Source organism: Acartia tonsa, chromosome 13 (genome assembly GCF_053477335.1).
Source record: "Acartia tonsa isolate MP-2025a chromosome 13, ASM5347733v1, whole genome shotgun sequence".
Classification (NCBI taxonomy): domain Eukaryota; kingdom Metazoa; phylum Arthropoda; class Copepoda; order Calanoida; family Acartiidae; genus Acartia; species Acartia tonsa.
The window spans coordinates 19,558,982-19,582,008 of NC_137272.1; the positions used below are offsets into that span (position 1 = coordinate 19,558,982).

At 38.7% G+C, this 23,027-nt stretch overlaps 1 protein-coding gene across 1 annotated transcript in view; it reads right to left on the reverse strand.

Annotated features, from left to right (window-relative positions):
* Positions 1 to 475: 475 nt before the first annotated feature.
* Positions 476 to 23,027, reverse strand: part of LOC145335192 (ATP-dependent translocase ABCB1-like) — a 57,585-nt gene continuing 35,033 nt past the window's right edge. Inside the window, 24 exon segments of the mRNA XM_080180924.1 lie at positions 476 to 598; positions 974 to 1,067; positions 1,233 to 1,367; positions 1,892 to 1,965; positions 3,737 to 3,810; positions 4,341 to 4,448; positions 4,564 to 4,780; positions 5,118 to 5,185; positions 5,458 to 5,551; positions 5,923 to 6,125; positions 6,364 to 6,477; positions 6,817 to 6,948; positions 7,200 to 7,271; positions 7,803 to 7,943; positions 8,729 to 8,854; positions 9,353 to 9,419; positions 9,810 to 9,881; positions 10,225 to 10,282; positions 10,603 to 10,701; positions 18,363 to 18,455; positions 18,891 to 18,961; positions 20,526 to 20,615; positions 21,335 to 21,377; positions 21,544 to 21,595. Coding sequence (XP_080037050.1) covers positions 497 to 598; positions 974 to 1,067; positions 1,233 to 1,367; positions 1,892 to 1,965; positions 3,737 to 3,810; positions 4,341 to 4,448; positions 4,564 to 4,780; positions 5,118 to 5,185; positions 5,458 to 5,551; positions 5,923 to 6,125; positions 6,364 to 6,477; positions 6,817 to 6,948; positions 7,200 to 7,271; positions 7,803 to 7,943; positions 8,729 to 8,854; positions 9,353 to 9,419; positions 9,810 to 9,881; positions 10,225 to 10,282; positions 10,603 to 10,701; positions 18,363 to 18,455; positions 18,891 to 18,961; positions 20,526 to 20,615; positions 21,335 to 21,377; positions 21,544 to 21,595 — 2,399 coding nt within the window. The 3' untranslated portion in view covers positions 476 to 496.

Sequence of the window (23,027 nt, forward strand, 5' to 3'; positions counted from 1 at the left end):
GTATTAACTCTCCCTTTATAATTTCCTTCATGTCTGGATTAATCTGGATTTCATAGTATTTCAGCGATAACTCTTAAATTGAATTAATTGCCCATTGTCCCCTCCCTTACTCCCTGAGAAGATGGGACAATAGTCAATGAACTCATTTTATGGTTTCAACTTAATTGTCTTTAAAACCAGATCTAATTATTTTAAAAGTACAAACTGTATTAAAGGAAACAAAACAATAAGGACGATGTCATAGGAGAAAATGTTTATTTGGATTTAATGTACACAATAAAATAAATATTATGTAATAAAGCACTAAATTATGCAATTGCCCTATTTCTAAATCTTCCAAAAACTGAAGGAAGAAGGGCAGCCAGACAGACATAGTAACTTATAGAGTAGCTCTGCATTTACATTTACAGATTGAAATAAACCATTTAGTTCATAAATTTATTGTAAAAAAATATTACAGAATACAATATGTAGAATGTAGATTTTAAAAAATCAATCAGGATCCTTTTCTGGTTAATTTTTTACTGCCCGGTATTTTGCCAGTTGTGGGGTTTTTACCCCCCGCCCCCTGAGTATTCCACAACTTGTGGTAGGTACCTCCTAAAATATCGGATATATGATAGAGAAATGTTCTACTTTATCAAAATTTATTATAAGAGGTATTATTTTCTTTTCCATCATTTTCATAACTACTTTATATCATTTGTTAGCTAAACATTTTTGGGTATTTACCATAGAATTTAGTTTGGCTGGTTCCAAACTAGTAGTGTCTATACTTTTCAACCAACAATTTATTCTATAGAAGGGGTAATCTAGTTTACTTCTATAAGGGATTATTTAAATCAAATTATCGTCCATTGTCTTATCTTTTAAGATCCCTGGCTAAGGTAAGGTATATAAAATGTTCAAGAGATCGTCTTTTTTAGAGTTGTTGAGGAAAATATAAAGAACATTTCTGACATATCCGACACTTTCCTATATCCAGAAGTTGTTGGTGTGTACCCCTCTCTACAATTCTGCCTCCCTGCACCACGTAGATCATATCACAGTTCTTTATCGTGCTCAACCTGTAATTATAGATATATTATACCATATTCAGTTTTTATAGGTATTGTTTTTCTGTATATGGGCAAAAAAAATAAAAAGTAAAACGCCTCGTTAAAATTCTCAAACCGACGCAAATGTTAAATTATTGTTAAAAAGAAGCTTCGCCCATTTTGTAAATTATCTACCTGTGAGCAATTGTAATGGACGTGCGTCCTTTCTGTGCGGAGTCCAGGGCTAGTTGGACCATTCTTTCAGATTCTGAGTCCAATGCTGAGGTAGCCTCGTCTAGTAGAAGCACTGGCGGATTTCTTATTAATGCTCTAAAATAAGTAATAATAAATTCTAAAATTCCAAACACAAGGATTAATTCAAGATAGATAGATACATACATGTATATTGTATAGGGATTAAGAAAGAGAGAGAGAGAGAGAGAGAGAGAGAGAGAGAGAGAGAGAGAGAGAGAGAGAGAGAGAGAGAGAGAGAGAGAGAGAGAAAAAAAAGATAGATTTAAGGACTAAAGGATAATGGATTTTGAATCAGTTTTAAGTTTAAATTTTTTGAAAGTTTAAAGGGAAAACATTTGGAAAATTAAGTTTCACGTCGTTAATATTAAATGATTTAATTAAAACCAAATAGTGTGTAAATTTTATATCATAAGCAGATATCATCAATATTTTTTTTATTCAAGATAGATATTGATCAATTTATTTTAAGACATTTACATTTAAACATTTTTTTTAATCAACTAATAGAAATTAGAAAATTACAGTAATTTATACTGACAGACATAAGACCATACCTATTCAAGTTGTAGGGTAACTGTAAAATATGAAGCATTAAAAACCTGGCAATTGCAATTCTTTGCTTTTGTCCTCCAGACAATTGTGTACCCTTCTCTCCGACATTTGTCTCATAGCCCTAAATATATATATTAATTTATTTATTTCTGTCCCTCCTCAAGACAATTGTATTCCTTTCTCTCCAACATTTGTCTCATAGCCCTAAATGTAGATATTAATTTATTTATTTCTGTCCCCCCAAGACAATTGTGTTCCTTTCTCTCCAACATTTGTCTCATAGCCCTGAATATTCATTTATGTCCTCCTCAAGATAATTGTGCCCCCTTTCTCTCCGACATTTGTCTCATAGCCCTAAATATAGATATTAATTTATTTATTTCTTTCCCCCCAAGACAATTGTGTTCCTTTCTCTCCAACATTTGTCTCATAGCCCTAAATATAGATATAGATTTATTTATTTCTGTCCCTCCCAAGTCAATTGTGAAGCTTTCTCTCCTAAATTTGTCTCATAGCCCTAATTGTAGATATTAAATTATCTATTTTTGCTCCCCCCTCCATTCCTCTAGACAACTGTGTCCCTTTCTTTCCAACATTTATCTCAAAGCCCTAAATATGATTATTAATTTATGTCCACCTGAAACAACCCCTTTCCTACCACAGTTTGTCTCATAGCTCTAAATATAGATATTAAATTATTTATTTCTGTCCCTCCCAAGTCAATTGTGTTCCTTTCTCTCAAACATTTGTCTCATAGCCCTAAATTTATATATTAATCTATATATTTTTGTCCCCCCAAGACAATTATGTACCCTTCTCTCCGACATTTGTCTCATAGCCCTAAATATATAAATTAAAATAAGTATTTCTGTCCATTCTATACAATTGTGTTCATTTCTCTTCAACATTTGTCTCATAGCCCTAAATGTAGATATAGATTTATTTATTTCTGTCCCTCCCAAGTCAATTGTGTACCTTTTTCTCCAACATTTGTCTCATAGCCCTAAATATAGTTATTAAATCATTTATTCATGTCCCTCCCAAGTCAATTGTGTCCCTTTCTCACCAACATTTGTCTCATAGCCCTAAATATAGATATAAAATTATTTATTTATGCCAAATCTCCCCCCCCCCAAAAAAAAAAGATAATTGTGTCCCCATTCTCTTCAACATTTGTCTCATAGCTCTAAATATATATATTTAATTTTTTAATCTGCCCCCCCCCCCACCATGATCATATAGGCTCTTTCTATCCAACATTTGTCTCATAGCCCTAGATATAGATATTAATTTATTTATTTCTGTCCCTCCCAAGTCAATTGTGTTCCTTTCTCTCCAACATTTGTCTCATAGCCCTAAATATAGATATTAAATTATTTATTTCTGTTCATTCTAGACAGTTGACCCCTCCCCCCTTCCCCCCAAGGTCATTGCGTCCATTTACCTCCAACATTTGTCTGTCTCATAGCCCTAAATATAGATATCAGATAAATTACTTGATTTTGCTTGCCCCCTCCATCCTTGCTATGGCAACTAAAAAGAATTCAACCTTATATTATTTACATTTCCGCGGTTTATCTAGAACATAAATATTATATATCTTCAATTGAAAGAATTTATTAGTAGAGAAAATACTCTATAATTAACTCTATATATCCGTCCGTCCGTTAGTCAGTTATTCCGTCAGTTCGTAATAAAATGGAGAAATGTAATTTTCTCAGCTGCTATTTAAGATAGACAGCTAAAATATTCAGTGAAGATTCTTGTGACCTTCTAGTCTTCTAGTCTATACAATTTTTTTGCCGCCTGTCTAAAAAGACAAAAAAACTTTATGAATGGTGTTTGTGCTTCACTAATTATGAATGTTGCCATCCTTGTTTTATTTTTATTACCTGAGGTAAATTTGTTATAAATTGATGAATATTTGCTTTTCTTGCAACAGCTATTATGTCTTCCATACTCATTTCTTCAAAATTTCATATTTAATACAATATTTGTTTGTCTGTTATAATTAGATTGAGAAACAGGGATAGTGAACTATTTGAAAATCCAGGGCTCGGCAACTGCATTCAGCCCCGACTAAGTCTCAAGTTTATACCTTTTCAGATTCTTTGAATTTTTTTGAATAATATGGTCAGGTATAGACTTACAGCTGATTTTTGACATTGTAAAAGAATGATTTCCCTGAGGCTTAAAGGTTACTGATGTGCGGTTGCCGAGCCCTGGAAAAATTTATATGGCTATATTTTTTTTTGCCACTGAAAACACAATAAAAAGTTTGCCTTATTAAAAATTTTGTTTTTAAGATTAAAAATGCATTTTTTTCTTGATAATAATCCTTTCATGGGTTTTTCAAAGATTGATGTAAAAATTATTAATTACAAAATACAAATGTCTGGTTTGTGTAGCTTAAAATGTTAGGGAGAGGTTAATTATCTTCCATTTACCAATCCCTGCACTTATAAAGAAATAGTTTATAAATATTGTATTAGAAACCTTTAGAGTTATCTCCATAAGCAATATTTTCAGCCAGTGTTCTGTTGAATAAAATAGGTTCTTGTGATACTATGGATAACTTTGATCTTGTAAACGGTACATTTAAGGCCTTTAAATTACAGAATGATGATTTTTGCGTATTTTTTAGTCTACTCTATAAATGCCTTTTGAACCACCAATGGCAAGAATTAATAAATAAATATTTTTATAAACATCATCATTTCCTTAATATCATGGTTGTCCAATGAGATATCCCCCTCATCCACGTCATAAAACCGTTGAATCAACTGTACACATGTAGACTTGCCGCAGCCAGACGGACCAACCAGAGCAACGGATTTTCCCGCGCTAATTTCAAAATTTAACCCTTTGAGGACGCGCACTTGTTTTCGATTAGGATAGCTGAACTCGGCATTACGGAATCGAATCTCTCCTTCAATCTAAATCATTTATACAAATATCAATAAATATGCAGGGATACAGAAATACTCAATTCAAAAGCTATTATCATTCCTACGCTAAATTTCACATACAAAATAAACAAATTTTACTTGTTTTGGGTTGAATTTAAATGTAAGCTTATTTAATGTTGTTTTAACTAAAGCATAGCATTTGATTCAAGTTTGATTTTCAATCAATAAGGAATTATTAGTTATACTTCCATAATTCACTTCTTAAAATGTATAAAAATCTATATTAAAAAAGGATTTAGCTTGTCGTAAATATTAAATATGAGTTGTCAATTATTAAATCTTATAAATATCATAGTTGCCTTACCTCTGAGAGTCTTAAACCAGATCCGGCTGAAGTATCAATCTTGGGTTTTCTATCAATCAGCTTAAACACCCTAGCGGTATATACTTAAACTATTTTGAATTTTCTTCTTTTGTTTAAACGAATATTCTTAGAATACATTTCTAATAATTGCTAACAGATATTTTTATTTTTGCTAAACTTTTATAGAATCAAAACATTGATTTCAAATAATCATTGTTTTAGCATCTTAAATTATGATAAAGTTCGATCAAAATTTAGAAATATCACTTTCATGAAAACTATAGAAAGTATATATATAGAAATGACAATAAATAGAATATGAATATGTTTAAGTATTCATCCCTAGCAGCTGCAATCATGCCCTTGGTGTAATTAGGGGCGAATGCACTTGCCTGCCCAACCATCATTGTACCAAGGATCAGGGCCTCTGCTACCTGGGTATAAAGATGAAGATGAATAGATAAAGATATGTAAAGATAATAGATAAAAAATAAATTGAGCAACAGATGAGTTTTTTAAAAATCAATTAGTTTAATAGAGGCTCTACTTTGAACTGTAATTTTAAAAGAATTAGTAAAAAAATGGGATCAGGGTATTTTTTTTCTAGGAGCGATTTTTCTTGAAAGGGTGCTGAGAATCTACACTGTAAAGGAGAACCATATTGGGTAAGTGGTTAGCTAGATTTTAAGGTACTTACATAGACAGACAGACATCCTGTTACTTTTACATAAGGATTATTTAAAAAGACAGGTTAATAGAAAAATCTTGTTTTTTGACTTATTGAATACTTGAAATGATAATTTACCTTGAAAACAACTTTGTACTTTATTCCTTCAGCATAAACTAAATATCCACCATAGAACATACACCCACCATAGGCAAAGAATGGTATAGATTGGGACATACCAAACACTATTCCCCTTACATGGGATCTTTTCTTGGTTTGGTCATGGGGACCTTCCAATTCTTTGGAATAGGCTTCCACAAAATGGTGCTCTTTTCTTAAACCTACAATAAATAAAAGCATGAATTCAATATTTTGTCTGTCCCTTAAGATCTCAGTAACTACTTTGGTTTACCTATGGTTCTGTGATAGATATTTTCTATTCAATTAGGACAATGCAATAAAAACATGAACAGTAGGGGTATTCAACACTCCTACTTCCCCATCGCTTTTTTGATATTTAAATTCCACTGGCCAATAGTAAAATTATAAATTTTTCTTTCAAAAACAATTATCTAATACCTGCAACAGTTCGAATATTACTGATAGCCTCAATGGCCAACTTTGATGCCTTCTGTAGAGCCTCCTTTTCTACACTGTCTGTCACTGTGATTATCTTATACTGCATCATTGTACCTTGAAAAAATATGAAATAAACTTTTCGGCGCTTTCACAAAAAGTACCCTTTTAAGCGCTAATAACCCCGCCCCCACTATTCACAATTATTTTTAAAAAATCAATTGGGGGGAGGGGTACTTTTTTCGTTTTTTTTTTATTACTTTAGCTGCTGGGTAGACATGCAGGGTCAGGGTCTCACAGAAGGATTATGCATTAGGCAAAAAGATGAAGGGGAGTTATCAGTGCTCACCAGGCACTTTGTGTTATATCACCCAAAATAATCTTCATTAAATAAAAAAAGCAGTTGAACTCCTTGTTGTGTAGTACCTAAAATTCTAATAACCTTAAAATACTGACCTACTAGAACCAGAGGTACAAACAGACAGCCCACCAGACCCAGCCGCCACTCCAGAGAGAGTGATGCTGTGATGGAAATAATAAGAGTAAACGCGGCATTTAACAGAGCGCCAATTCTGCTTCCAGTGGCGCCTTTGGTCAGTAAGGATTTTAATTTTCTGCATAATCTATAAAGTTTCGGCCTTTTAGCTGTAAATTCTAAAAAAGGCCAATATTTGAAATATGTTGTCCTACAGTTAAGAGTTTTTAGAAGTATTGTTTGATTTTAGTGATAACATTTTTAATTTTGATGTTGGTTTAAAGGCAATGCTAAAATCAGGTAAATTGGCTCCTATAACCGCAATCAAGACCACTTTTGGGATGATAGTCTGTGAGGCAGCTACATTAAAATCCTATTCCTTGAACAGCAGCCGAGTCCGCAGCTAATCTTGATAATAAAGCTCCGACACTGTTTTCTGAAGAAAAAAAGTTTTTTATACGCATTATTTGCTAAAAAAGCTTTATCTGTCTGATGTTTGTCAAAAGAAAAAAAAGCTTTACACTTAGTATTCAAATTGGTTGATTTATTGCTTGTAACCAATTTCCATTTAATTTTCCTCTTTGTACCCACAAGCCATTGTTTACAATAGTATATATATTTTCTTAATTCCAAATCATACTAATAGGCAGAATCACACAGGGATCTATAAGGATAAGACATTGGCAGATAAATTGATGTACATTCCTATGATTTTACACAAGATTATATCTTTTAAAGATTGCCATTAGTGGTTGAAACATTTAGACAATCAAATAAATGAACCAACCAACCAAAATTCAATAAAAGTCCTCTAGTTTGTTAAGCCAACGAACAAGAAAACATAATTATAAGACTTTTAGGTCTTGTGTAATAAGCAACCCAATGTCCCTTTCCTCCCTGAGAATCACATCCACTAAAATTGTCTAACTTTTGAAAGAAGAAAAGAACTGGAAGGAAGTATTTTCACCTGGTCTATCAAACCATCCAATTTCTTGCCTAAGCATTGCTTGGAACGCCTGTTTTCTACGTCGCTGGGTCAAATGCTCGCCGGCTATGACAAACATGGTGATCTGCAGAAAGATGGCCATACCCGCCACAATTCCAGCAACTATAAAAAGTTACATAAAATAGGGGGATTTTTAAAAAGCAAATTTAAAAGTTTTAATTTTGATGATTATATCATAAAAGCAAAGCTTAACAAATTCGACAATCAAACGCTACCAGTTCCTGAAAGATACAGATTATCAATTAAACATTTTAGAGGTTCACTCGTCTAAAATTTAACAGGTAAAATACATAAAGTGTTAATGTTTATTAAGTGATATCCAATGAGGTTTAATTATGTTTTTACAGATTTATAAACATTATGTTAATTATCACAGAAAAATATCCTTTCAATAATGTCAATGTTTTTTTAAAAATTGAGAAAAGTGTTTACCCTCATTGAAACAATAAATGCGTTGGATAAACACTAAACCTCTCTGAAACAGAATAATTTGACATATCTTAAGCAATGTTTATGTGTTTATGATGCTTTGTCTTAAACCTGGAATACCTGTAGAGGACGGGATACACAATTAGGTGTTATTTAGTAAATCTCGCTACTGAAGTGCATGATTAAGCAGCCAAACGTTCTACAGACAGCCAACCCATTGATTGCACGAACCTTTTCTGAAAAGTACTAACTGTTCATGGTAATGAGTTGCGCCTGTCTATGGACCAAGGCATTCCTAATACTCTAACTATGTCGCGAACCTGACATATCAGCAGTAGGAACCATTTTTAACGTCTTTGGTTATGACGCAGTGTCAGGCCGAGATTCGAACCTATATAACCTTCCCGACAACGAGCGGATGCGCTACGTGTTACGCCACAGTCGCGGTTTAATCTTACCTAAGAACATGCCACTGTAGAAGACAGACTGTGTTCTAGCTTCTTCAGTTTCCAGTGATAATATGCCCAGAACTTCTCCAAAAAGCAGGGCATACACAGGCATTGCTCCACCCATTAGCATACTTCCTAATAATACATTCAACTTTAGAGTAGCTACTCTATTAATCTGGATTGATGGATAGTTGGTTTGTCTCATTATTTATCAATCCTTCTATAAAAGTAACAGGATCTGTATCTGTCTGTCTGTCCTGAAGAATTTCACTAACCAAACCACTGAAACGAAATGTTTGTTTATAAGCATTTCGGGTGGAGGTTACCACAACCCTTCAAAGAGAAATCGACCCTAGAACAAATTATTCATCATCCGAATTTTTTCTTTTCAAAATTTAAATTAATAGTGCATGATCACCCCCCACCCCCTTCATTAATTAGCCCCTAGAGGCCGTTGGATCTATAATACACTTTATGCAACCTGTGATCTTTTAAATAAAAGACCTTTTTATACAATATGAAGCTGAACATTTACTTTTTATTATTTACATTTTCATTAAGAAAATGTTCAGAGAAAAAAACAGCTTGCAGGTTTAAATAAGGGATTGTGAAATTGTGAGAGAAAAAATTTACCTAATAAGCCTACAAGAACATAGGGCCACTCTTTTCCATTGGATTTCATTATCCTCCAACCACTAACCTATCAAAAAAAATTATTAAACTTTAAGATTATACTTACAATTCACAACAAAACGGATAATAGTAATATTAATAAGTCTTTATTCTACCAAAGTTAACAGTACTATGTTCAAGTAATCTTTTTTAACATTTCTAGTCTATTTTAAACTAAATTAAGTACAGTAAAAACAAATATATATGTGCTTTAAACTTTATATCTTTCATATTTTATAGGATTTTGCAAAACTTGAATCTTGGAAAAAATGTATGTGATCTTCTAATTAAACATGAGGCAGTAAAATTATCATGCCTCTTTATTCTGGAAGATATTGGCCAGACTTTTATAATATCAAAGATTATAACAATGTAGCACACGAATTTTATGAACTAACTATGTTAAGATTTCACAAACCTGTTCTAATTCTTCCTCAACTGGAGGAACAGTAGTAGTAAGATCATTATTAGCTGTCTGATCATTCTCTCTCTGCACAAAACATGATTTTAAAAACTACAAGGAGGGAGAGGACAGGCTGTTTAGTGTTTATTGCACTAGTCAACAAAGTTAAAGTACTCTATAAAAGGAATAATTTTGTGTTTCATCATTTGCGATGTACATCAATTTATCGACCTTAGATCCCTTGTCCTAATTGTGAATAAATTTGATATTTGTAATGTGCAGTTCAATATTAATATGTCTGTCCTATCAAAGATTTCCAAATTGTAGGTTTTGGGTTATTTTTTGGGGGTTCCATACTACCAATTCGACATTAATATAGATTTGTAGAATAATGAATATATATGAAAAATACGTTTTAAAAATTCATAATGAAATCATATTTTTCCTTTGAAAAGCTCTTTCTTCTACTCGTTCGTGTTGATCCTCCCCTAAAAATTAGAGAAAAAATAAAGAAAACTAAAAATATCTGTTTTGTCCATAGAATGTAACATACAATATAAAGTAAAAAGATGTTTAAAAGTGCAAGTCTGACAATCTACGATTTTACACTAAATACCCTTGTATGCAACCCCCCTAACTTATTTTGAAATAAATTTAAATTTGGGGAAGAATATTTTTTTTTTTGTTCATTACTTTAAGTCACATTAGGTTAGGTTTTATTAGGTCATGTGTAGCCCTGCAGTTTTATGGCACAATGACACTTTTAATACAGTCACAATTAATTATCTCAATAAAGATTATTTCTTACCTGGCAATACTGATGGCTTGAGCGGCCACCTCCAGGCTGTCCTCTACCTGGATGGAACTTTGTTGGGCAGTACTGTAGTTACTAGGTACACTAATCTTCCTGTTTTGCGTTTTAAGTCAGAGATTTTTCGTAGCTATGGTAAAATTAAGGACTTATTGTTCCTCGTGTAAAGACAGTTATCTTCAAAAACAGCTTAGTGACGTATGAGGGGATGTACGGACAGACCGGAATATGAGTATAGAGTAGCTCCGACGCAATATAATATCAATAATCTAACACAAGTATGTTTATAAAAAATATGTTTATTTACATAAAAAAATGTAGCAGAACTAGCAATTGAATATATATATTTATTTAATAGGATAAGGAGCAATAGTAAGTCAATAAAAGCTTGGACGTCCTGTTTCTTGGCAGGCAAGAAACGACGTACTCAAACACGTGGGAGATATGGTTACCGACGGCCTAGGCTTATAGGCTTGTAACCAACCGAGTACAGACAAAAGGTGAGGTATTCACACTAAGGCCTGTAACAATCAACTGACTCTGGAATCAGCAGGACGGGGCAAAGTGGCGGGATCATTAGTGTGGGTCTAGCTCAGTTGGAGAGCTATAGAAATAAGGACAGGGATATGTATATATTCAAATAAAGGAGACAGGCCTTTTCTCCACATTAGATAGGCCAACAAATATTAAATAATCAAACAAACAAAAACACTACTTATTTGTCACAAAGACATCTGAATATATTACTGAACGATCTCATATCATTTTCAATTACTTAAATCCCTGCAAAAAAAAGAAATACAACTAGTAAACGCCAGTATAAAAGCGCACAGACAAACGGAAACCTCATTTCTTTTGTGGTATCCGCCTAGGGTAAATGGCAGACACCAGAGTTCGAATAAAGACTACGGCAGTGTGAACAGACGTGGACACCTTACTATAGAGAAGCTATGCTTCTCTAGCATTCACTAGACAAGAATCAACATCTATTTCAGTTGTCACTTTATTGGAGGTGTAAAGGATACTAAAGTTATATACAACAAACAATAACTACATGGATAGGAATAAATGATCATAACATAAAAGCATGATAATACATATACAATAGTCAGTTTGGGCAATCATGATTCCCCATCCCTGGAAAGGGTGGGGGGGATTAAGAATACAGTTAACCATAATATAAATACATATGGATTAGGAATAAAGATGGTTAAAGATAAATCATACAGTAAAACATAGATAATTGCAATGGTTAGGTAGATGGCTATCCCTGTCTGGGGCAGGCAGGATAGCCCATGGAGCAGCACAATAGGTAGATAAGCATAGAGGGGTTGAGTGGTAGGTCTGGGTACTAAAGAGGGAAGGTTTGATGATTACTTGTGACAACAACAGTCTGTGTGGGGGCAGGTTTAGATCCTTTATCCTCAGGGTTGAGGTGGTGCTGATAACTTGGTGGTTGAAGGGGAAGGTTCCGGTGCTTAAGATGGGAGAGGGAGGGTTAACACCCCTCCCTCCATTGGCAGGACAACTGAGGGATAAAATCAGTACCGTTATCTGACATCTTTTCAGGTGGCTTCATAATTGTAGAATAACAGGATTTAACTAGGTGCGTAGCATCACTATAATGTCTTGGTTTCTGCATGGTCCAGAGCTGCCGCATACCACAACTCTCCCCTCGGAAGGCTGGAGGGGTTGTCTGCACCGCCAGACTTCCGACAGTGGTGGCGGCCTTCAGTTTGTTGTCCTTGTGGAATGGGTCCGCCAGGATACCAGTTGCTGGACGGTGGTGGACTCCAGCCCTCCCCAGGTCTAACGGAATCGGCTATATCTGCTGGAGTAGCTGGTCCTGTTGGATCTTCTGGCCGTTGGATGTGTACCTCTGAGGCCACCCTGGCAACCTCCAGGGGTGGCACAGCACCTGAGGGGGCTTGGACCAACAGCCTCCTGGTGGACACCTCTGCAGGTTTCTCCACTGGGCTGGTGGTCTCCATCGTGTTGGTCACCTTGCTGCTGGCAGGCTGGCTACTGGATGCAGGCGCAGTTTCTTCGCCCTCGGGGCTGGTCAGGTTCATTTGGCTTCCAGGGTCTCTGTCAATGCGGGCAGGTGGTGGTTGCCATACTGTAGGAGCGTTGCCTCCTTCAGGCTCATTCTGGACATTGGCAGGGTGGTGCATGGCAACCCGACCTGCGGGGTAGGGAAAGGTAACAGTCCACCCTTGATGCCGGAGGCTGTCTTGGATCTGCAAGGGTGGCTCCGCTCTAGTTGGCTGGGAGACAGGCCCATCCACGGACACTACTGCTGGTGGACTGGAGGCACAAGGCTCCGGATTTCCTCCCCTAGCCTGAAGGGGTCCAGGCACATTGTCTCCATCTTGGGTAGACATAATTGTTGGGGATCCTCTACTTCTATGGTTAGGCTCGGCACTTGGCGCATCTAGTTGTGTTACTCCCCAGGCAGCGGTCAAAGCTTCTCCAGTTTGGCTGGTCATGGATGATACCCTGGCTCCTGGGGCAGATGCAGGGGGCGCAGGCAAGTTTGGCCCAGCCCAAACGTCCTGGTACACCAGTGCAATACAATTACCCTGGCTTGGTTGAGGGAGGTAGACAGCTGGATGCAGTTGAGGGTGAGGGACAGCTGGACTCTCCCTGCTGGCTGGGGGCTCTGGCTGGCTGGGGGTGACGGGTGTCACCCCTTCCTCTGGGGCTGCGGGTTCATTCCGGGGTCCAGGTATCTCGGTGGCGGCGACGGTTGTCGCCCCAGGCACCAGTGTGGGGGCGCTGGATAGCACCCCCCAGTCTTCACAGGGGTCCAGGTCTCTCGGTGGCGGCGACGGTTGTCGCCCCAGGCACCAGCGTGGGGCGCTGGATAGCACCCCCCAGTCTTCACAGGTGGCGGCGACGGTTGTCGCCCCAGACATCAGCTTGGTGGTGCAGGGAAGCACCTCTCGTTCCTTCCAGGTGGCGACGCCGGTTGGCGTCCCATACATCGACTCAGACTCGCTGGCTAGCACCTCTTGCCTCTCCCACTCGGCGGCCGCCAGGGCCTCCCCGTACACCGTCCCGGTGGCGCTGGGTAGCGCCCCTCGGCTCTTGCTGGGGGTGACAGGGGTTACGGACACCGGTCCCCTGTGGTTGCGGCTGAGGTCCAGGCCAACCCGGTTGGGTTCAGCCGCTCCTCCCAGCACGTTGATCCTGGCCACCATGGTCCCAATCTGAGACACAGACTCCTGGGTAGCCGCGGCCCCAGCGGCGGCAGCTAGTTGGGGTGACGGCTGGGCATCTCCCTCCAGGTGGACCTGGGTGGCAGACTGGTTGCCTGCAGGTTGTTGGGCGGCCTGGTGTTTCTTCATTGCCCGGTCCCAACCGGTTCTACACTTGGCGGCTGTGTGGCCGTTGAAGCGGCAGCGCCCCTTCGTCCAGCTGGGTCCCATCAGGCCGGCTTCCCCAGGGTGTATCAACCTGCCAGGTCTCTCCTCCTCCAGTTGGGGCACCAGCTGACAAACAGGGTCTCCCCTACTAGGGATCAGGCGGTGCTGGGCTGCTTGTGGTGGCTCCTTGGTTACATTCAGCCTCCTCCCCATACACACAGGTTCCTTCCATCCAACAGCGGCTCTCCTCCCCTGGGTGGCGAGGCCAGCCTCGGCCTTAGCTTCTGCAGGTGCTTCTCCACATGAGGGATCCTGCCTCTGGGTATGCCAGGTGGTTGGTAGCAAAGGCTGTGGATGGTGCCAGTCAGAAAGGGGGCTATGACCTCTGGGGGGTACCTGTGGCCAGTGTGTGGACAGGTACCCACAGGTGGACCAGCAAGGCCCAGAAGATGCCATACTGATGGTAGCCTGAACTGTATTCCGGACTGTCAGCAGACTGTTGGTAGCCACCTGAGTTGGGCCAGAGTTGCCAGCTAGTATTGCGTCCCTGCCAGGCTCCGTCAGCTGCTGGTGGGGAGCCCCTGCGGTGGTTCTGGTCTTGGCAAGGGGTGGCCTTCTTATTGACTTTCCTAGTTGGAGCTCTGCATCCTGGTGGGCCTCCATCTTCAGCAGCATGGGGGAACTTGGCTGGGACATGTGCAGTGGTTCAACAGAGTAGCGGCATCTGGTCTTGGAGTGTGGGGGAACAGCCTCACTGCTGCTGGTCAACCCTGTTCCCTCCGTGCTGGGTAAAGTCTTCCACTGCAGCAGGTCACCAGTCCCCATCCTTAGGCCGGTCCCCAGTCGTTCCATGCCTGGGGGCTCCCAGGGAGGCTTGGGTGGCGGCTCCCCCACCCCCAGGTACGCGTCGGGCATCTGGGTGAAGAGCCTATTCCCCTGGGACAGCTCCCCATCCTCCAGATTGGTGAGGCCAGTGCCAGGGAGGACCTTTCCACCCCAGAAACAGGTGGTACTGGCCCTAGGGCTGGGCCCCTTTGAAATCTCAGTTCTGGGAGTAGTGTCCATCTTGGGGCTGGCCACTAGGTCTCTGAAGCTTGTCACCTTCTCATTAGGCTCAGTTGCATCGTTCAACACCCCCAGGAGGACACCTACAGGTTCAGCAACCCCCAGTCCAGTATTGCTATTTCTCGTACGTTGAGCACCAACTGAACAGGAGCTGTGCAGCGGACATTCAGTCACCCTTCCAGACAAGGGCATCTCAGGGACCAGGGGTCTGTGACCTGGCATGTGTTTGATGTTCACTGTACTCAACACCGTAGGCCAAAGTAATAACAGAAGTAGTATCTTGTAGATATAGAAGCAGAGTAGAGTAGCCGCGCCGCAAGGAGGTTCGAGCCGGCTCACCCCTAGTATAAATACTATAGCTGTGTAATTAGGGTGGTAGTCCACGTAGCCGTAGGCTCGGTCCTCCTGGCTCAAGAGTTTCTGTGGCTGGCGCGCCCCCATGATAAGTAGCAGGGTGTTGGTCCGTTGGTGCCAGCGTCTTGTTTAACTGTTGAGCCTGAGTTGTTCTCCTTTCCAGTATAGCTCTTGATTTCTGTGGTAACTAGCGGATCTTAGCTATATTCGCCCTTTAAAGGTAACAGGGAATATGTTAGGCACCCACAGATGTCTCTAGGAGCGTATCCACTAGTAGATATATGGATAGGTAGGCTATCTATATATATACATGGCTACACGCCCATATATATATATATACGTGTATAGGAATATCCCCAGAGCTAGCTAGCTTTTCCTCCTTGCTCCAAAAAATCACGCTTCCTCTGTATATAGTTCACTACTATGAGGGTCGATGGTCCAGGTACACACCACCACTGCCCAGTGTGGGGCAGCAAGTCAGGCTATGTCCACAGGGTGGGCGTACTTTCGTTCAGTTACCATATCAGTTTCCAGTGTTGTTTGGTGAGGTTAGTATTCACTTGATTGTACCCATGATACAAAAAAAAACAACATTATTTATCACTTGGGTATTTATATATACATATATTTGTTTCACTAACCACTCAGCTTTGAAGTAGGGTTGGCAGAGCTAGGAGATGTTGAGGGTCTGAGCGGGTTCAAGGAACTGGTTTAGTTTTCCTTATCACACTGTAGACAGGGAGGGAGGAGCTTGCAAGTTTTTCTCCTAAAAAAATATCTCTGATGTATGCTATAGAATGGCCCCTCTCCTGTGTGGGTGTGTGTGTGTGTGTGTGTGCGTGAAATCTCCTGTCCTTGCAACGCGCGTCCGCACCGTCAAATCCGCGCACACGGGGAAAACGCGCTCTCACCCCTCAACTCGCTCTCTCATTGGTCCGCTTCGTCCGTTAGATTTATGATATTTTCCGCACTCTGTTGCGCTACCCGTGAATGGCGCTCTGTGTGTCCGATAGCTAGCCCCACACTACAGACGGACTTAGTCTAGTGTGGGTAGGAAGGGGGAAGCGCGTAAGGGGACGGGGGTAACTCCGTCCGTTCCCCCTGTGAGGGAGGGGGGTAACTGTGGGCTGGTGTAATATTGCCTTTTCTGCTTAATCCTAGGTTTATCTATTATATCACCCTGATTGTATTTGCCTTCAATGGAGAGGGGGGCCCCTCCCCTTCCCCTAGAATAAGGGGTGTATTGTTATTGTGCTGTGGGCTTGAGATATTTTGATTGTGTATCAGGGTCCTTGTTTATATTGCATCTAGCTTTTATTATTGTCCTTATCACAATTGCATAACAAATTTGTTTACCAACTCTGTCCTATTTTTAGTTGTTATCACAATACCCAATAATCCAAGCCTGTTCTATTCTTAGATTTATACAAACAACAATTTGTTTGCCAAGCTTTGCTCATAAATCTATTGTTTGGCCATAACACCAGGGTGGTAATCCTTGCACTGTAATATAATATCTGTTTTTCTAGATGGGTGGCTGCGTTGTAGCCTCTCAGGACACTTAGAGTTGACGTAGTTTTTCTCTGTTCTGGTGCACTACACTCGTATGTTGGCTCGCAGCTTGCAGCTATGTGGCATGTTTCAGCCTATCGGCGGCAGGGAATGTCCCGTCCTGCTAGCGCCGCTTATCCAAATCCAGCTGATGGCGGCAGGGAATGTCCCGTCCTACTAGCGCCACTGGTTCGGATCCTGCTATTTCTTGCAGTAAAATTGGCCTATTTTCAGCCGTTTACACTTCTTTGGCTTGTTTCAGCCGGTCCGCAGGCCTGTTTCAGCCCTTTTGGCGCTCAATTCTCCGTTAGATATCAGCGCTGCTCGCGGTTATTCATCAAATTTCGCTGTCTTGCTTCCACAACTGCCGGATGCAGAGTTAAACTTTGCTATCCAGGGTGGGTAATTCAGGTTGCTTGCGTCAGTTTTGCCAGATTCACTGCTGGGAGTACCTTCGTCTCAGATGCGCGTCTGCTCTACACTTGTGGTTCGCCGTAATCTCACACAGCTGTCACCAAAATTGTGGTATCCGCCTAGGGTAAATGGCAGACACCAGAGTTCGAATAAAGACTACGGCAGTGTGAACAGACGTGGACACCTTACTATAGAGAAGCTATGCTTCTCTAGCATTCACTAGACAAGAATCAACATCTATTTCAGTTGTCACTTTATTGGAGGTGTAAAGGATACTAAAGTTATATACAACAAACAATAACTACATGGATAGGAATAAATGATCATAACATAAAAGCATGATAATACATATACAATAGTCAGTTTGGGCAATCATGATTCCCCATCCCTGGAAAGGGTGGGGGGGATTAAGAATACAGTTAACCATAATATAAATACATATGGATTAGGAATAAAGATGGTTAAAGATAAATCATACAGTAAAACATAGATAATTGCAATGGTTAGGTAGATGGCTATCCCTGTCTGGGGCAGGCAGGATAGCCCATGGAGCAGCACAATAGGTAGATAAGCATAGAGGGGTTGAGTGGTAGGTCTGGGTACTAAAGAGGGAAGGTTTGATGATTACTTGTGACAACAACAGTCTGTGTGGGGGCAGGTTTAGATCCTTTATCCTCAGGGTTGAGGTGGTGCTGATAACTTGGTGGTTGAAGGGGAAGGTTCCGGTGCTTAAGATGGGAGAGGGAGGGTTAACACCCCTCCCTCCATTGGCAGGACAACTGAGGGATAAAATCAGTACCGTTATCTGACATCTTTTCAGGTGGCTTCATAATTGTAGAATAACAGGATTTAACTAGGTGCGTAGCATCACTATAATGTCTTGGTTTCTGCATGGTCCAGAGCTGCCGCATACCACACTTTAACACAAATATATCCTACTGCTTTTGAAAATGGATGCAAATTATTTAAGTCGAAAATCTGAAAATTAAAAAAAAATCTCTAAATTTCCTTGATCTTGTAGATTTATTTAAGCTTCCTTTTAGAGAAGCTAAAGATAATATTGATAGAGGACCTCCAAATTTTTCTTCTTCTAGATTCTCCTTTAAAATTTATAATATAATAACACTTTTTGAGTGTTGTAAATATATCAAATATGTAATGAAACATCTATATTGTCCATTGAAAATAACGTCATACAATACAAAGGACCAATGATAGGCCAGTATACAAATTACTATTGGTCAATTACAATGTATACTGGTCATCATTTGTCATTATTATTGTATGACGTCATTTTTTATTGGACACTATACGCTGTTTCATATGTAATAGCACATAAAAGAATTTGGGGATATGTAATTAAACTTGCAGGTTGATTTACTCTCATATTATATTTTAGAAGTAATTGAAAATAAATGGGGGGGGGGGGGTATTGTTTGTGTTTTGACAGAATATATTATTGGATTAGGTTATTACAGAGCAAAACAACAATCGCATTTTATTGATTTGCTTTTTTATCCGGATTATTATATTTCCTGTTGATAATCATCTTGTTGTACAATAATTTCATCTACGTCAATCTCCTCAGTACTGTCCTTGTTATCCTAAATTAATACAAAATTTTAACAGACAGTCTTTTTTTAATAAAATTAATAATGAAATCACGAAACCTTTTAAAATATTATTAAAGACAAATGTACAGTAGAATGATGTCTTTCTGAAGCTTAGGATCTCGCAAACCGCCTAGCCAATTATGTTGAGCTTTGAATATATATCTGGCTCCCAGAGAGAGAGAGAGGAGACAATGTTCTGTTTATTACACAAGTCTCCAAAGTCCTATAATAACGTTTTCTTATTCATTGTCTAAACAACTTTGGAGACTTTAGTCAATTTTGATTGGTTGGTCAATTAAGTTAATTGTTAAAACGTTTCAACCACTAATTTTAATCTATAAAGGGGTATTTTTATGTATCATCATTGGGGATGTACTTTAATTTATCGGCCATTGTCTTATCCCTTTAGATAACTGTATGGCTCCAGTGGTGGTTATATTTAGGAAACTTTTAAAATAAAAATTTGATGGACTATATCTCATTCACCTCTTATTATTATTATTAAAACTTTATTATAAAATGTAATAAAAAGCGAAAAGTATGAAATCACATGTTAATAATATAGCAATGAAATGTACATAAATATATAAATTATTAAAGGTATATAAAATTTGGTTAATTAAAATATTTGTTTAAAATAATGATTAAAATAACGGTGAAGTTTTAGAAGGTAGGCTCTTGAAGGGCGATTTTGAGGCCTTCAATGTCTTCCTCTTCCATGGCTGTGGATGCAATGCTGTTAATGCCCTGCTCGACTGGATAGTCGCTGAACAGCAGGTTTGTCAGCTTCGGAGGAGTGGAGTTCCTCCTGGAGTCGAGAAGAGACAATAAAAATTCTGCCAGAATAGTGTTGGCAACGCTGTTAAGGTGGACTTTATCCGTTAGGTAGCTGGCAGGAAAGTTATCTTTGAACATTTCCTGGAAGTGCACCAGGAAAACACGGCTCTGGACAACGCCAGGACTTGCCTGTATGTAGTGTGAGAAAGCCTTAGTGTAGGCAACCATATCCACAGGAGAGCCATCAGGACTGTTGATTGCATGTTCAGGTTCACTGCAGCAAGGTGTAACATGTCTAGGGGTAGGCCCCAGCAGGAAGATTCTACCAGGGAAGCAGTCAAGAAGAGATCTGATGACTCGTCCTAGATCAAGGATGAGTAGGCCCATATCCTCATCAGACGGTAGAGTAGGACTGTCAAGATGGACAACACCGCCTGCAGCTTTGTGACTGTCCTTGTATAACATCAAGTTTCCCATGAAGCTAAGAATGCAAATATCATTCTTGTCGGCCGTCTTAAATAATGATTTATCCAATCTCCTTAGAAAATTGAGGAAGTCATTGCTCTTAAAAGCAGTAAACACTTCCACACCTTTGTTTTTGGTTAGGTTGATAAGCGGCGGGGCAATATCTCTGAGGATGGAAGATCCTGCCAGGAAGATTTTCTTCCCGTGGTGGGGGCTAGTGCCGTTGAAATTACAGTTTAAAAAACATATAAAACATATAATGGGTGTAAAGAATGTAAAGAAGTAACACATTCTAATACTTTTAATTATTTACCTGTCTTTCTTGTTGATCGTTTAATTGAGCAGTTACTAAAGAATGATATAATCCCTTTCTTTCCATCAAAGTCTCATGCGTTCCTTCTTCCTAAAATAAATAGTAAAGAGTGTAAATATTTGGTAAAGAAAATATAGAAGGGGGCATTTGGTTATTTATTACAATAAAGGTACTAAGAAAGAGAGGGAATGTCTGATTGGGCCAATAGGAGAATCGCATCGGAATTCACATTCTAATATTTCTATTTTTATTACACTGGTACCCAAAGTTTTATAACCACTTTAAATATTCGTTGGCTTAGAAGCAATTTTGGGTACTTTTACTGAATTTTCATTATTTATTTCCAAACTTGTAGTGTACAAACGTTTAATCCAATTTTTCTATCTACAAAAGGACAAAGCCCAAATTATGTTAAAATTGTGTCAAAAATGATCAATGTGACGTAATAAAAATGAGGGATTATCCATTTCTCTTTTAGTTTTTTTCCCACTTCTCCTCTCATCTCCCTCATTTTATTACGTCATATGGATCATTTTTGACACAATTTTAACACAAGTTGGGCTTTTTCTACAAAAGGAGTAATCTTTTTCTTGTCATTGGTGATGTACATATATAAATTTATCCTCCATTGTCTTATACAATAAGATCCCTAGGTAAAGATTTTCTACTTCATAATGTAAATAGTATAAAGTAGAAATGAGTCTTTTTAGGGGGTCCTAGCAACAGTTTAAGATGTTTAGCCTTGCATTTAATTATATTAGTAAAAAAGTGTATAGAACAGTTTCGTTAATGAAAATTATAAACTGTACCTGAACCACGCCTTCGTTTATTGTAATAATTTTGTCAGCATTCCTTTTAAAAATGTTTTTAAGATTAAGATTCAAAAGTTTTTTTGTGCCCTGTCTTATGCTAAATTGTAAAAGCTAGGTTTTATTAAGTACAGGGAACCTCCGCAGGGTTAGGGCCCACTGGAAAGTAATGCATTTAGTAAATTTTTCATTTGTGTCAATTTTTAAACATTTTCCTGATAGTTGAAAGTCTGTGCGCTACAATTAAAGTTGTTCTTCCCTAGAATTTAAATATTTAAATCATTTAATTTCATATCATCTTATAATATACTACTGAACCGTTTGAGTTCTCCATTTCTGGAAAGCTTTACTTAAGTCCTGGAATGGGTTTTAGCTATTTTTCTAGCTCTTCTTTGCACCTTCAAATAAAGAGCCCCTAGATGCTAGGGGCGTAGCTGCTAGTATGATATATAGAAATTGTCTTTATGTCAGCAAAAAGATCTCTTAAATGGCTGGGCTAAAAGTTCTAAACTATTGTTGTTCCTTTCCAATTTGACCCAAAATCCAAATGTCCTAGCTAATTGTCTAAGATTGTCCATCTGTCTGTATATAAGTAACGCTGAATATGGGCAGGGAGGATGGGGACAATGGGCTGTTTATTACACTAGTCCCCAGAGTTTTATAATAACGTTTCCTTGTTAGTTGGCTTAATAACTTTAGGGACCCTATAAAATTTTGATTAATTGGTACTTTAAGTTAAGTGTCACAACGTTTTAACTAGGGTTGGGCCGGATATCCGGCCATTTTCAATATCCGGCCGGATACCGGATATTGAAACTATCCGGCCGGATATCCGGCAATATAATCTTTTATATTTTACAACAAAAATCTCTGTTTTTTAAAATCTTAAATGGCTGTAATTTTCTTATTATTGAAGCTAGAAGAACAATTTTTTCTGAATATGTTTATCTTTATGTAAATTTATATTAGAAATCTCAAAACATAAATTTTGGCGGTGGCAGCAGTACTTGGCAGCTGCCAGCCGCAAACCGACGGTTGGCAGGTAAACAGCAATGGATTTTATGAAATTGTAATATGTCATGAAGATATATAAAAAAGCCTAAGTTTAAAATTTGAAATCTTTAAGTAAATGTTTGCGGTCACAGGAGCCGTTTAAAGATTTCTGGAGACCTGGAGGTCCAGGACTTGCAGGATTATACCTGGAACCTGAAATCGACTTGAACACCTATATTACATATGAGGATGTACGACTATAGGATATTTTAGTATTAGATAACATGAAATGCTTTGTTTAAGTAAAAAAAATATTTTTACTTTTTACCTGAATGACCTTACCAGATTTGCTGGCATCCTGTGCCCGCCAGGAAGGAGGTATTAAAAAATTTCAACTCTCAGTTATGTGTCATACCCATATTTCGAAAGTCACTCTGTTATAGCCATCTACCTTTTATACACAGAAAATAGGATAGAAAAAAAACAGAGGGTGGGGGGCAGGCATTCAACGACACCTCCCCGCCCATCCTCCAACCGTTAGGGGTTGATATTACAGATTGAGGGAAGTTAATTAGATTTATTTGCAAAGAAGAAAGATCCTTTAATAGTTACTTAATTTTTAAGTTTTAACCTTAATTTTATCCTATTATATAAAGTATATAAAGCTTTTTTGTCTGTAGCGAAGGATCTCGCTAACCGC